Genomic DNA, 15,782 nt, shown 5'->3' on the forward strand with positions numbered 1-15,782 from the left:
GCCATCGGGGCTCCCCTAGGGCTCGGCGCAGGCAAGGTGCACAAGTGTGCGCCCCCTTGCGCGCGCCGACCCCGGACGTGCATGTTATAAAATCGGGCGTACATTTGTGCACGCCGGGTAGCGCGCACAAATGTAGGCCACGCGTGCAGGTTATAAAATCTGCCCCAATATGCACTGACTACTGCTATTACTACTTAACAAAACACCGATTTCATCGTGGGTCTTATTACTTCGGCTTCGAAGTGTGAAAATCCAACTTTATCCACCTTGATGCTGTTATTCAGCACCATTTGTCAGGCAACTTTCTCCTCCTCCCTACCAATATGCAAAGAGAATCCCCAATCAATCCTTGACTCTCTCCTCCCATTTGATCTGCGCATAAAGAAAGCCCCTGCCCCTCATCTCCCCTTCCACTCCATCTTCAAATAAAGACAGTTCCCTTAGAATCTCTCTACCTAATAGCAGGAGTGGGCAGCCAAAACATTTCATTTTCTTCAGTTTGTCTTTTTTATTTAATACATTTTATGTAATTTTTAAATTTGTTTCATTGTCATTTTATGTTTTTGTTTTTAATGCATGCTATTTACAAATAACATGTGCAAAATGAAAGCCAAAAATGATGTTTCATTAGGGTTATTTTTTAGATCATTTTGTTAGAAAATGACATGAAATGGCATAGGAATTATCATTTCCGATGACTGCGCATCTCTGAAAGCATGCTGCCATTCAGCAGTGAGCCACAGTACCGGCAGGAGGCTCTCGGAACCCTCGCCCTCCTGCCAGTGAAGATGGGGTCCCTCCGGAATCATAAATACAGATTCTGGAGGGGCGAACGGTGGGAGAATGGGTTCCAGGGGAGGACCTGATGTCATTTTAGGGCTCAAGAGGAGAAGGTAAGAGAAACTATTTTTATTTGTAGATTGGGCCAGCAGGATGGAAAATGGGGGGCGGGAAGGGGAAAACTATCTTTATGTATGGACTGAGTGGAACGAAGAGAGGACTTTTGTAGAAAAGAATCTATACATAAATTATAGAGTTAGGTGGGTAGAATCTTGAAGGTAAAATTTCAGTTGGGAACTCAGTAGTCAGCCAGATAAAGTTAATTTAGGGTAAATTTCAGCTCCCTATTTTGTGGCAGAAAATTAGCTTAAAAATATCTAGATAGACATAATCAGATATCTGAACCATCTAGCAGCTCTTTCAAAATGAGCTCCTTAATTAATAGAATGTCAAAATTCCAGCTTTCGTCAGGACCAATACTGCTCCTAGAACTCCATACTTAGCTAAGCATAAATTAATACTCAAGGACAAGACCATAGCAGTCCTGTAAATTTGCCAACAATAAAGAGTCCCCAAAGGGAAGACTGTACAATACTAGGAAACAGAGACGCGCCATCCCTGAAATGCATCGAACGCCAAAACACACTTCTATGGAACAAGATACAGACATTGGAGATAAACTCTTCTCTCCCTGGTTCACATTTAGTTTTAATCATCGGCACAGGAGATAATAAATGAAAGTTTCCTAATTTGCATCTTTAAACACTTCTAGGTATGAGGTCCACCCAGCTATGTTCTTGGTGTCCTTTGAACTAGTTCTACAAATCGTGACTAGTATCTTTGTATCCCAACATCTGACTCTGAGGACAAGTCAATGAAAACCGAGAAGAAAAATCGTGACTAGTATCGTTGTATCCCAACATCTGACTCTGAGGACAAGTCAATGAAAACCGAGAAGAAAAATCGTGACTAGTATCTTTGTATCCCAACATCTGACTCTGAGGACAAGTCAATGAAAACCGAGAAGAAAAATCGTGACTAGTATCTTTGTACCCCAACATCTGACTCTGAGGACAAGTCAATGAAAACCGAGAAGAAAAATCGTGACTAGTATCTTTGTATCACAACATCTGACTCTGAGGACAAGTCAATGAAAACTGAGAAAGAAATAATATGGTTTCTGTTCTGCAAATAAGTACATTTTCAAAAAATACTTCTGCAGAAAGCTGTTCTTTCCTAATCTGAATAATGAGTAAATATAGCCCCACTTCCACTATCATTACCGGAGAGAGGGATTTGCGGGAAAGATATTCAGAACCAGCCTCTCAAACACACCCTGCGTATGCTACACACAGAAACGTTAGTCCAAAGAAATTTTATGCAAATACACTTCTTCGATGGTGACACTTTGCACCCCAGTACATTTAGGGGGTGATAAGTTAGTATCTTCCTCATATGAGATTCAGCCTTTTCACACATCTCCAGGACTTTTCCTCTTACAAGGATTTCTATCAGGATTTGACTCCCCCAAAGGAAACGCTGTTGCAAGTCTACCTGGATGGGATCACTCGAGAATCTCATTGACTCTCTCTTGCTGCATGCATACATTTCTTAGTAAATTAACCTGCCACTCTCCATCTACCAGAACCCAATACCTGCTGATCCTGGCTCCATGTTAGCTCTTATGCTGCTAGTCAGGGCAGGCGTGTCCATTAGGTGAACCTATGGCGCCGACCCTTAGGGGACGCTGAAGAGCAGCCATGTGGTGCTGTGTATGGAGCTTATCCGGCTCATGGCAAAGAGGAGCAAAGATTTGTCAGGCTGCGAGCAGCACATGCTGCTCACGGCCCCGAGAAGCATACAGTCAGTGGCGCGAATGAGGTAGGAAACAGGGCTGAGACCGGCGGGGGTGGCGCAACTGGGGGAGGTGGCTACAAGGCAGAAGTCACCTAGGGTGCCTACTACCCTTGCACCGGCCCTGCTGCTAGCTGCAGGCAAGACTCAGAATTCAGTTCCAGCTGGTACTGGATGGGCACTTTTAGGACTTAACCAACAAAAGAGTGGAAGTAAAAAAACAATATAATAAATTATACTTTACAAATGCATTTCCTGAATCCATAAGAAAGCACGGTGCAATAAGTGCCACATAAGCATATGGTTAGTCATGTACCCAGAGTCCATGCTTATTATTTCAGTGTTCCAAAAATCAATGCATTGTAAAATACCTGTACTTTCCAACAGGAACAATGATGAGACCCATCCTGAGGTGTATGTCACTTTTTTGTGTTAGAAGGGTCATATTAAGTCTTCTAAGTATTAATGCTGGATAGTAGGTTAAGATGCTATTAGCATGCTTGCTTTTTTAAGTAGGTAATTTGCATATGTATTAGCATTACCACATAATAACACTTATGTGAATGCAAATATGCAAATAGTGCACATTCTAAATGATGCCTACATTACTAGGTGTTAACACTAACACTCTTTAATATATAGACTCCCTTGGTTTTTTATTCTTTATTATTCCACCCTCAAACTCCCAAAGTTTTTAAAAAACAAAAACTGATATATATTTCATAGAAAAACCCTCATACTTTAGATTCTTTTTCAGAAATAAAATTTGTGAATTATGGAATTTTTTTCTCAAATGTCAGTTAACACCGACATTAAAAGCACAATGGATTTTCCCTTTGCCACAACACTGAATGAATCTTGCAGAAAATGGACCCTATTAAAAGAAAATGTAAAGCGAAACTGATTTCATTGACAGGATTGCACTTATGATTTTATAGCACAATACAGGACATTCAGTATTACAGGTTTAGTACTGCCTCCTACCACAAGATGGCACTATAACATCAGTTCTTCAACAGAGCAAAGTGAACGAAAACCAAAACCAAAGGTGAAAAGTCAGCCCATTTCAGGGTGAGGTCTTTAAAACAAAAAGTGCCACTGGATTGGAGGAGCTCATTATACTCTATCTCAGCTCCAAATGTATCTTGTTATCATGTTGTAAGGAAAGCCGGAGCAGAATTCAAGAATGTATGGAATAAGCACAGAGAGTCCTTAGCACGAATTCTTATCATTTTTATAGAGCTACTTGACATATGCAGCGTTGTACAAAAGCACATAAGAGACTGTAAGATCTATGCAGGAGGGACTATCTAATCAAGAGCTTACCACCTATTAGCTGCAAAGAAATAAGGGGAATAAAGGTCAGCAAAAAAAAAAAAGTGACACTTTTTTATTAGACTAACATTAATATATTTCTGATCAGCTTTTGGGAGCTAATACTTCCTTCACCAATTGAAAACAAATGAGATATTTTGATTGAAGCATGGAAGTATGGGGAGGACAATTATCAAAACCATTTATATAAAGAAATAGCAATTTGTGCCCTAGTAATTATGACTCTTTTGTTCAGAGGCTGTTGGGTCATACTGGACAGAGCAACATTTCATGCTGTGCAATATTGTCCGCACCGTTCTGGCAAGTTTTAAAATGATAAAGCTTCAGTCTCAAAATTATAACCCACAAATGATTTGTCAAATGTATAAAAGGAAACTTCTAAAACACTGTAGTATGGTATTTTAAGTGATTTCTAGCTTTCTGCTTGAATGATATGTATTGTATAGTAACAGAAAATCAAAGGAAACTCAGAATGAGCTGCTTCTAGTACATTGCACTTACAAAGTTTCCTCTTAACATAACACATCCAGGAAGTTGGCAAGAATTAAATACTAAAACTGTAACAGCCAGGAACACAATATAATTGTGCAATAATAGATGTTTAATACAGAAAGAATGCAAATATCCTTCCAGAGATACATTTAGTTTACTTAACATCACCCATTCTTCACACATTACCGCCTTTCACCGTGCATGTCACCTTCTGCAAGAGAGTGAAGCAGCAAGAAATCAAACTGTCTTTGCTTTGCCAGATTCAGCTGTAGGTAGCCACACAAAAAAGCTGACCATGCATGCCATAAATGGACAAGGCAATGGCTTATTTCAAAACAATGGTTTGACTTTGGGTTATCTCAGGACTGTTAATCTTAAAAAATCCCACCTATGCCATGCATAATTGCTGGCCATTTTTATTATTGGTCCAAAGCTCTAGTATCAGGCCATTCTATAGTTTTATGATCTACATGGTTTGAAGGACCCTCAGCTCTTCAGCCTCCTCCAGACCTCAATGACTTTCAATGCAAGCACGGAAAACCATCTTTGAAACTGGAAGTCGTCTTCTCTTTGGACGATGTTATACACGTACGATTCCCTACAAGTGTGCTGCTGTGTGAGAATACACTTTCAGCTAAATCGTTCAGAGAACTCAACCTTTAAAATCATATTTTGTGACACATCAGAAGTGTGGTTTCAAGAGGGTAGCTACCCAGGTGAAGTGACCTGAATGAAAATTTCCTTCCTGCAATGAGGCTAAAAGTGTGTGCGGGTTCCATTGCGTGAACGATTAGCAGCGTTCACAAGATGTGTTCTTGTGAGGGTGTTTAGGTTATGGGAGGGAAAATAGAGCGTGTACATTCAATTTCCAAATCTACAGGCACTATTTTGCCACCCCTTGCCTACACACGGAGCAGGCAGTAACAATACAGATGCTTTTAATGCATGGACCTTGCACTTGATAATTTTCAAGAGAAATAATATGGGTATTTTCTCTTTGAAAATTTCCCTAAAGCACTGGCGATAAAACTGCTTGCATAATTTTCAATTGCGGGGGCTATTTTAAAATATTCCCACCCCCTCCCCCCAAAAAGAATGCTCTTCGTTTGGTTTAAACTATACTTGAGGAAAGGTGCCAATTTCAGTTCAAAACTCCCTATTTATAAACAAGGACAAAATAATAAGAAAATTGTTGAAAATGAGTATGTGACAGGTATTTTTTTTTTGTACCTATCTGTGTCTAAACCAATTTCTTTGAAATTTGGAAGGCCAAGAGGCATCTGGTAGTCCCACCTGCCTTGCCAAATCTCAGTGCAAATGCAAAGCATATGAAGAGAGTAGGTTAAGGTAAACATGCCGTTATAAAAATAACCACCACGATAGATTGTGAGCCCTCTGGTAGGGAAATACCAACAGTCCCTGAAGGTAATCCGCTTTGAAGTGCCTGAAAGGGTGTAATACAAACCAAATAAACTGAATTGAACTGAATGGAGTACCTTTATAGCTAAGAGGTATGCTGATGGATCCCAACTTCCTATTCTCATAGAGGTCAGCTGTTATCAGCACATCCACAATGGTCAGAAGGTCACCTTGGGAGAATGATAGGTTATATAATGACCCTGTAAGATAAAAATTGTACAAAAAAATATGGCCTTCAGTACCAATACCTGAAACAAATTCCTTACGTTTACCTCTGTTCTTTTGCCATTCCAGGAATATTTGAATAAAGACACGGCTCTTTAAGCAGGCTTACCCAGACTTATTACTTATTACCCAGAATATTTGCATAAAGACATGGCTCTTTAAGCAGGCTTAGCCAGACTAGACCCCCTTCCTCCCTCCTCTTTCGGCTAACTTCCGTATTAATTGATCCTGTATAAAGTTCTATTTTCACTTTGTTACTTGTTGCTCAGTACCTGTTATTTGCATTTTGTTCCTCCTTGATATGCTTCTGGCCTCTTTTCGGCCTCTTTCTGTTCATTGCCCCTACCCATTACCTGTTTTTTGTACTTTCCATTTTTTAGTTTGGATGTAAACCGATATGATGTTCCTTACTAATGTCGGTATATAAAAGTTTTAAATAAATAAAATAAATAAATAAGACGATAACTGCTGGTAGCCAGAAGCTGATAAAAAGTGCCAGTATTCCCTGCGCCTGGTTTTGTCAGGCACCTGCTGAGACCTCTCATAACCTGTCTGACCTCCTGGTACTTACTTTGACTGCTTTATTAGATTAGAAACAGTTACTTGTCTTAGGCGGAGGATTCCTCACTGAATCTGCCAGTAATTTTATTCAAGGGATGGCTGCCCTTCTGCTTAGTCATTGAGCTGGGGGTCTCCATCCATGAGGCAGGTCATTTTCTGGATTTAATTTTTATATCCCTATCTACAGTAATTGCTCATAATAATGAGAATCTGCATATCGCTCTGCTGTCCTGGACTGATCACTTTTTAGTGAGCCTAGCTGTGAACAGTTCTATGGAACACTGTTGAGCAAATCTCCTGGTTAAGGAGGTTTATTGTATTAAAGATAGAAGTCCCCTCTCCATCCCCCGAGGTGCTGCTAGAGAACTGGGGAATTCCTTGCTAACAACCCAGCACCGTTTACAGTAGGTGAAATGGTGGAGCATTTGGGAATGTTTAGGGATTTGGATAAACTAGACTCTCCCCCACCCAAAAAGGTTTTTTTGTTAAAAAGCAGAATTCATTGGCCAAATTTACCAGTGAAATAGATGATCTAAGACAGAAAAGGAGGTGTTATAAAGAATCTTCCTAAAATCTTGCTCAGAGCAGGATAAACTAAAGCATAATCAGCATGGAGCAAATTATTTATCTGCAATATTTATTACGCACCTTATCTGCAAAGCCTTCAAATTGAGCTACAAAAAAGGCAGTGAAGGTGGACTGAGGTGGAGTTGGTGCAACCTGCAGGGAGGAGCCCTTAAGGTCCCCACTGTCGGCTGGCGGAGTATGATGAGGCAGAGACCCAACTGGCACTTCACCTATACCAGCGCCTAGGGCGCCCAATACCCTTGCACCGGCCCTGCCAGTGTTATGAATAAGACATTTCATATAATTGTAGCTTAATCTTTTTGGTCTTGTGGTTTAATCTTTAAGGGGGCGTATAATGTGCAACTTTTTTTTTTATTCATTTAGGCTTTATTCATCAAGATGTTCAGCAGGACCAGTTAAAACTATCTAATGAAGAATGTGAAAAATGTGCCTGCCATTTTGATAAGATCTTGAAGATTGGCTTTGAATTGATTATTTGAAGCTTGATGCCCAACTTGTTGCAACTCTAGGGCCTCCTAGGCATTTATTTTGCCAATTTGAAGAAGTATCCAGTGATCGGATTGTGGAGATCTTGTCTGGCCCTTACTCATCCTCTAGTTTGCTTGACCTTTAGTAATGCTTGGGTGACTGCGGGTCAGCTTTGGGTTTGGCCTCACTCACCCCAAGACGCCTCTGAAACTGTCAGAACTCAGATGCTGGCATGCCTTCCAGGCTCCCCCTAGGTGTGTGCATGCACTGTGTACCAGTTCTTAAAGGCTCTTTAGCCGGAGGAGAGAGGCATGGCGCCGGGAGATGATGTCAGTGCAGGCTGGGGATTTAAACCCCAGCTGCCATCTCAACTGGCACCTCAGCAACAGGTCCTCCTACATTTGTCTGCAGTGCGTGTTGCTCGTGATCCTGCCTAGCCTGTTCCACTTCCTGCCTTGCCTTCTCTCTGCCTTGTCCTGTTCCTTACCTTGCCTTTTCCTGCCCTGTTCCTACCTTTCCTTATTCCTGCCATGTCTTGTTCCAGCCTTGCTCCAGACCCTGCCTTGTCTCCTGCTGTGTTCCATTCCTTGTATCCTGTTTAGTTCCAGTCCTGCCCTTGTCTATCTGTGTCTTGTCTGTCTCTGACTGTCTTCCAGTTCTGAGCTCAGCCTTGGATTCTGACCTCACTGCTTGATTTCAGCCTGCTCTGACTTCTGCCTGGACCTTGATGCTGCCTGATCTCCACTACCCTGACCTCTGCCTGGAACTTGACACTGCCCAATCTCTGCCTACCCTGACCTCTGTCTGGACATCGACACTGCTTGTCCGCTGCCTGCCCTCACCTTGGCCTGTTACCAGACTCTGAGGGGGGCAGGGGAAGGGGGATGGGACCCCCCACTCCCAGCGCAACTGTCAACCGGGATGTACTGTCCACCCGACCTGTCTTGAAATACGGACCAAGGAGTCTAACACATGTGCTAGGACCTGAAAGATGATGAACAATGCCTGGGTGGAGCGGCCGTGGGTGCAGAACTTGGTACTAGTAGCAAATATTCAGTCGAGAGCCCCAGGGAGAGTTCTCTTTTCTTTGTGAAGGACAGGGTGCCCTGGAATGGGTTCGCCCCAAGAGAGGGGCCCGAGCCTTGGAAAGCGTCACAGGTCCAGCAGTGTCAAGTAAGCTCTCGCTGGTCTTTGAAAATCTGGGGAACATAGCAAATATACAAACAAGAACTTTGAAGGCTGAAGTGGAGAAGGGTTCCATGTGAACAGCAGTTCAACATGGGTCAGTTCAGACTCCTGGGTTTTGCTTCCCCACCAGCAGATGGAGACAGAGAAGTTTTGACTGACTCTGTCCTATACCCTCAGGTGCCACCTACAGTCTGTCAGTATTAAGTGATATCAAAGCGTTTACTTTGAAAAAATTAGAGTATTCAAAGCAGGCCGGTCACCTGAATACTTAAGCTAGGAATAATGGAATAGGACTCCGGTTCTATTTTGTTGGTTTCGTACATGGGGCCATGATTAAGAGGGACGGACGAGGGCATTCGTATTGTGCCGCTAGCGGTGAAATTCTTGGACCGGCACAAGACAAATCAAAGCAAAAGCATTTGCCAAGAATGTTTTCATTAATCAAGAACGAAAGTCGGAGGTTCAAAGACGATCAGATACCTTCGTAGTTCTGACCTTAACTGATGCCGACTAGTGATCCGTTGGCGTTATTCCCATTACCTGCCGAGCAGTTTCCTAGAAACCAAAGTATTTGGATTCCGGGGGGAGTATGGTTGCAAAGCTGAAACTTAAAGGAATTGACGGAAGGGTACCACCAGGAAGATGAAATTGTTCCAGCTCTTTGTCATTCACAGTTTATTACTGCTGCCATACTGCACAAGGTAGCAAAACATGTATATGACTCTCGGGACTGGCCCAGCTGCAAAAAGGATTGACAGATTGATAGCTCTTTCTCGATTCTGTGGGTGGTGGTGCATAGCCGTTCTTAGTTGGAGCGATTTGTCTGGTTAATTCCGATAACGAACGAGACTCCTCCATGCTAACTAGTTATGTGACCCCCAGCGGTCGGCATCCAACTTCTTAGAGGGACAAGTGGCGTTCAGCCACATGAGATCGAGCAATAACAGGTCTGTGATGCCCTTAGATGTCTGGGCTGCACGCGCGCTACACTGAATGGATCAGCGTGTGTCTATCCTTCACCGACAAGTGTGGGTAACCTGCTGAACCCCATTCGTGATAGGGATTGGGGATTGCAATTAGTTCCCATGAACGAGGAATTCCCAGTAAGTGCGGGTCATAAGCTCGCGTTGATTAAGTCCCTGCCCTTTGTACACACCGCCCGTCACTAGTACAGATTGGATGGTTTAGTGAGATCCTCGGATCGGCCCCGCTGGGGTTGGCGACGGCCCTGGCAGAGTGCCAAGAAGATGATCAAACTTGACTATCTAGAGGAAGTAAAAATCATAACAAGGTTTCCGTAGGTGAACCTGCGGAAGGATCATTACCGATGCCCTGGGGGAGGGGGGGGGGAGAAGCGGCCTGACTGCTCTTCACAAACCCTCCCCCATCGAGGAGGTGGAGCATGAGCGTGTGATAGGACCCGAAAGATGGTGAACTATGCCTGGGCAGGGCGAAGCCAGAGGAAACTGATGTGCAAATCGGTCATCCAACATGGGTATAGGGGCGAAAGACTAATTGAACCATCTAGTAGCTGGTTCCCTCCAAAGTTTCCCTCAGGATAGCTAGCACTCGGGCCATCCACCAGTTTTATCTGGTAAGCAAATGATTAGAGGTCTTGGGGCTGAAACGATCTCAACCTATTCTCAAACTTTAAATGGGTAAGACGCCCGACTTGCTGGCGTGGAGCTGGGTATGGAATGCGAATACCTAGTGGGCCACTTTTGGTAAGCAGAATTGGTGCTGCGGGATGAACCAAATGCCGGGTTAAGGCACCCGATGCCGACACTCATCAGACCCCAGAAAAGGTGTTGGTTGATATAGATATAAGGCGCGAGACAGGTTCAGCAATGAGGTCAGGCCCTTGAGTGTGACATAAGGCGTGAGACAGACAGGCACAGTAATGAAGTCAAGTCCATGTGCTGATATATCTGGAGCATATGAGGCAGTTGGAGCTGCTGCAAGGCTTTAACGTGCTTTTATTCATCTTGCCATTCACAGGGAAAATCTGGAAACCCAAGCAAAGGCATGTTTATTTTCAAAAACACTAGCTTTTCCATCAACTCTGGTGCCAGCCTTGAGCGATGAGGGCTCATAATATCCCCTGTCATTGAAAAGACACGTTCACTGGGCACACTGGTTGGTGGACAGGACAGATATCACTAAGCCACTTTGGCTAGGTGTGGCTTAGCGATACCTTGAGTACCCAATATGCCAGTGGATCTGTCTCCATGTCCTCAGTGGGCTCTGTGAGATACCCTGTCACTGCCATTTGTGCTGGCGTCTCCTTTGCTTGGGTGGGCTGAGAGTCCTTCTTGCCAGCCGCTTTCACTAGCCTGTGCCAGAAGAGATGATTTTTTTAGGGGCAACATGGCTTTGGTGTACTGAAGTGGAGGAGGAAGTACTAGCTGTCGCTGACAGAGTGCTGCTCCTGCTTCGGCTTGCACTACTCTCTGAAGTGCCCGCTGTTTCCTCCTCTGCTTCATGCCTAATCTGTCTCTGCCTTCGGCGCTCCTGTTCACAGACCTTTTCTAACAGCAGGTTCTTCACAAATGTGAGACACTCGGACTGTAGGGTGAGTTTCCCTTTCACACGGGGATCACAGACTGTGGCGAGCATGTATTTGTCGTCTTTTGTTAAAGGTCCTAATCTCTCTTGCACCTGCTTCTGCAAAACGTCCAGACAACACAGCACCTCTGCGTCATTCCCTCTTCCTGTTTAAAGCCCTCCAAATTTTCCTCCAGAATATTAACTATAGGGATGATGTTAACCAAAGTGGCTCTTCTGGAACTCAGCTCCTCCATGGCATCCTTGAAGGGCTGCAGGATTTTTACCAGCTGACTCATGACTAACCAATCATGATGCCCTAGGGGACTATGCACACCTATCTCCAATTCCAGAGAAAGGTCATGAAGGGGTGTCTGCTGCTCCACTAACCTCTGCAGCATCATATAGGTGGAATTCCACTGGATGCCAATGTCTTGAATGAGACACTTGTGAGGCATCCCCAAATCAGTCTGCTTTTGACAGAGAACCTGCCCCGCCTTCACACTTCTGTGGAAGAACCCTGCTATGTTCCTGCACTTCTGTATTAACGTATGCAGGTATTCATTGTCTTGGTGCTTGAACTCCAACCCCAGAGCTGACTTCACTACCAGGTGCAGAGTGTGTGTAAAACATCAGATGTTCTGAAAGCCCCTGTCGGATATTGCCTTTACCATGTTTGCACCATTGTCTGTGACAAAGAACCCTGCCTGGAGATTCCTGGCTCTCTGGTGTAGCTGCCACCCTGTTAGGCTTGACTCCTCAAGAAGGGAGGAATTAGCAATCTGTTACGATCTACTCCTCAAGAAGGGAGGAGTTAGCACTCTGTTGTGGATTAGACTGCAGAGTTAGCAAACTGTCGTAGAGGGGAGGAGTTAGCAATCTGTCCAGAGGGGAGGAGTTAGCAATCTATTATAATTCTGCTGCTCGGAATTAGCTATCTATTATCAAGTTCCTCCTGTAGAGGGAGGAGTTAGCAGTCTGATATGGATCTCCTCCTGGAGAGAGAAGAGTAACAATCTGTTATCAATCCCTGCTGCTATGGGTAGCAATCTGTTATAAGTCCGCCAGGGAGTTAGCAATCGGTTATGGATCACCCTGACAAGGGGAAGAGCTAACAATTGTAATACTCCGTAGGCGGAGTTAATGATCTGCGGTGGGTTGGCTTCCCACAGAGTGGCAGTCTGTATAATACCGCTCTAGTAGTGTAATGAATAAACACTTGAGGAAATTGGTGAATCCCTGGGCTGATAGCAGATGACTGTGCCCCCAGGACGATATCCTGAGAGGGACCACCGGCTAGGCTGGAGTATGGAGACAAACACAGATAGTTCTTTATTTAGACAGGAAGTAGAACCACCAGAGGTGGCAGTAGTGAGCTGATGTGCCCGGCAGGGCTGAAGTACCTCAGATACTGGAATTGCGGTCTCTGGGTTGCTGAGCTGTAGAGAGAGACTATAGGTAGTGAGTAGACAGGGTATGCTGGATACATAACCAGTAGTAGATGAAACACTCACAATTGCAGAGATCTGTAATGGCTTCTCTGCAACAGAGTCTTCAGTATATTTAGGAACAGGAGCCGTAGGCGGGTGCTGGTTCCTATAAGCAGTCTGAAATGAGAACTCACAATATCTGTTTATGAGATGGCTTATGGAATAGAAGAGAGTCTTTGGAGGGTTTTAGGAACATAGGCCCTCGTGGAGCGAGTACCGGTTCCTATCTGCAATCCCTATAATAGTAATGCACAAGATATAGGTATACAATAGTTTCTGAAATAGAAGAGAGTTGAGAAGGGATTTAGGAACATGGGCCGTCATGGAGCGAGTACCTGTTCCTATCTGCAATCCACAATAATGACTCACGATCTCCGTATCTGCGATAACGTCTTAGACAGAAGGGAGTCTTGGAGATAAGGAACATAGGCCCTCGTGGAGCGAGTACCGGTTCCTATCTGTAATAGGGATGTGAATCGTTTTAGGACGATTAAAATTATCGTCCGATAATTTTAATATCGTCTTAAACCGTTATGGAACACAATACAATAGAGATTCTAACGATTTATCGTTATAAATCGTTAGAATCGTGAGCCGGCACACTAAAACCCCCTAAAACCCACCCCCGACCCTTTAAATTAAATCCCCCACCCTCCCGAACCCCCCCCAAATGAGTTAAATAACCTGCGGGTCCAGCGGCGGTCCGGAACGGCAGCGGTCCGGAACGGGCTCCTGCTCTTGAATCTTGTTGTCTTCAGCCGGCGCCATTTTCCAAAATGGCGCCGAAAAATGGCGGCGGCCATAGACGAACACGATTGGACGGCAGGAGGTCCTTCCGGACCCCCGCTGGACTTTTGGCAAGTCTCGTGGGGGTCAGGAGGCCCCCCACAAGCTGGCCAAAAGTTCCTGGAGGTCCAGCGGGGGTCAGGGAGCGATTTCCCGCCGCGAATCGTTTTCGTACGGAAAATGGCGCCGGCCATACGCGTATGGCCGGCGCCATTTTCCGTATGGAAAATGGCGCCGGCAGGAGATCGACTGCAGGAGGTCATTCAGCGAGGCGCCGGAACCCTCGCTGAACGACCCTCCTGCAGTCGATCTCCTGCCGGCGCCATTTTCCGTACGAAAACGATTCGCGGCGGGAAATCGCTCCCTGACCCCCGCTGGACCTCCAGGAACTTTTGGCCAGCTTGTGGGGGGCCTCCTGACCCCCACGAGACTTGCCAAAAGTCCAGCGGGGGTCCGGAAGGACCTCCTGCCGTCCAATCGTGTTCGTCTATGGCCGCCGCCATTTTTCGGCGCCATTTTGGAAAATGGCGCCGGCTGAAGACAACAAGATTCAGGAGCAGGAGCCCGTTCCGGACCGCTGCCGTTCCGGACCGCCGCTGGACCCGCAGGTTATTTAACTCATTTGGGGGGGTTCGGGAGGGTGGGGGATTTAATTTAAAGGGTCGGGGGTGGGTTTTTAGGGGGTTTTTAATGTGCCGGTTTTGCGATTTTTTTTAGATTTTTCACGATTTTTCACGATTTTTTCACGATATTTTACCCCCCCAAACGGCAACAATACGATTCCCTCCCCCCTCCCAGCCGAAATCGATCGTTAAGACGATCGAGGACACGATTCACATCCCTAATCTGTAATAGAACTCACTGTGTTCACGTCTGCGATCGCTTCCAGGTAGACAGGAGTCTTCTGAGCATTAGGGAACGTAGGTCCTCGAGGAGCGAGTACCGGATCCCGTCTTAGTAATCTGAAATCAAGAAGAGAGAGAGCGGGACCCCTGAGGAGTGGGTACCCCTGGTAAGGTGGTGGAGGCAGAGTAACGGAGAAAGAATTCCCCTTGCTAACTCAATTCGTAGTTGTAAGCAAAGACCTTTTAAAGTGGAAGCGGATGACGTCACTACGGAGGGACGCCCCCGAGGGTCGCAGCCTTGCCGGTACAAACTCTGGAGGGAGCGCACGCGCCTTTACATCATCAGGAACATGGCGGATCTGCAGCATCAGGCCAGTCCGGGGATTCCAGGAAGTACGGCGAGGAGAAGCCACGGCAGCATCTGTCCGTCAGACCCAAAGGGAGTCGCCACTAAGGTAGAGAGGGTGGAGCGAGGGCGAGAACAGGCACAAACACAACACACCCCTCCAGCATTTCTCTGATGCATGATAGAATATTAGCCGAGGTATGGGCCTCGTCCATCAGGTGGGTGTGCAGTAAAGCCCACCTGCACCCTGATACTTGTTCACTAATAGAGCTGCTGCCTGCCCCTGCCTTAGCCAGGTCCCACCAGTGTGCTGTCAGGGAGAGGTAAGAGTGTGAAGCATTCATGGTGGTCCAGATATCACAGGTGAAATGCACACTCCCCTCTGCCTTAGCAAGCAGCACTTGGATGCGACTGTGACACTGGTTGTACAGGCTGGGGAGAACCTTTCTGCTAAATGTGGTTCTGGAGGGGACTTTGTAATTTGGAGCTAAGACCTGCAGCAAACGCTTGAAACCCACATTCTCCACTACCTGCAGGGGCTGGTCATCAAGGGCAATCATTTCCCTGATGCTACTGGTTACAACTTTTGAGGCTGCCTGCCTCCTTCCCCGGGATAGTGCTACCAAACACCACCCCATTTCCTCCATGGTGGGTTATCGCTTCTGACACATGGCAGGGGGCTGCTGGCCTGCCACCTGACTGCTAGAAGGGGCTGAGGACGTGGGATGACTCTGCTCCTTTTCAACCACTTTACGCTGCCTGGAAAAAGGGGTCCCCTGACTGGAACTGCCACTATCCCCAGATGTCAGTACTATTGGATGTTGTTTCTGCCTAAAGATGCATCATGTCAAAATTAGTTAG

The 15,782-nt window shown here is 45.5% G+C and overlaps 1 protein-coding gene across 2 annotated transcripts in view; it reads right to left on the reverse strand.

Moving 5' to 3' along the window:
* The window catches only part of LOC115085238 (protein THEMIS3-like), a 77,093-nt gene that overhangs the window by 48,193 nt on the left and 13,118 nt on the right, over positions 1 to 15,782 (reverse strand). Inside the window, exon 2 of one of the 2 annotated variants that reach the window (XM_029591015.1) lies at positions 5,958 to 6,080. The exons of the other annotated variant lie outside the window; for it this stretch is intronic. Coding sequence (XP_029446875.1) covers positions 5,958 to 6,080 — 123 coding nt within the window. The remainder of the gene's footprint in view (positions 1 to 5,957; positions 6,081 to 15,782) is intronic. 2 annotated transcript variants of the gene reach the window in all.

This window comes from Rhinatrema bivittatum, chromosome 2, assembly GCF_901001135.1.
Source record: "Rhinatrema bivittatum chromosome 2, aRhiBiv1.1, whole genome shotgun sequence".
NCBI classification, from domain to species: domain Eukaryota; kingdom Metazoa; phylum Chordata; class Amphibia; order Gymnophiona; family Rhinatrematidae; genus Rhinatrema; species Rhinatrema bivittatum.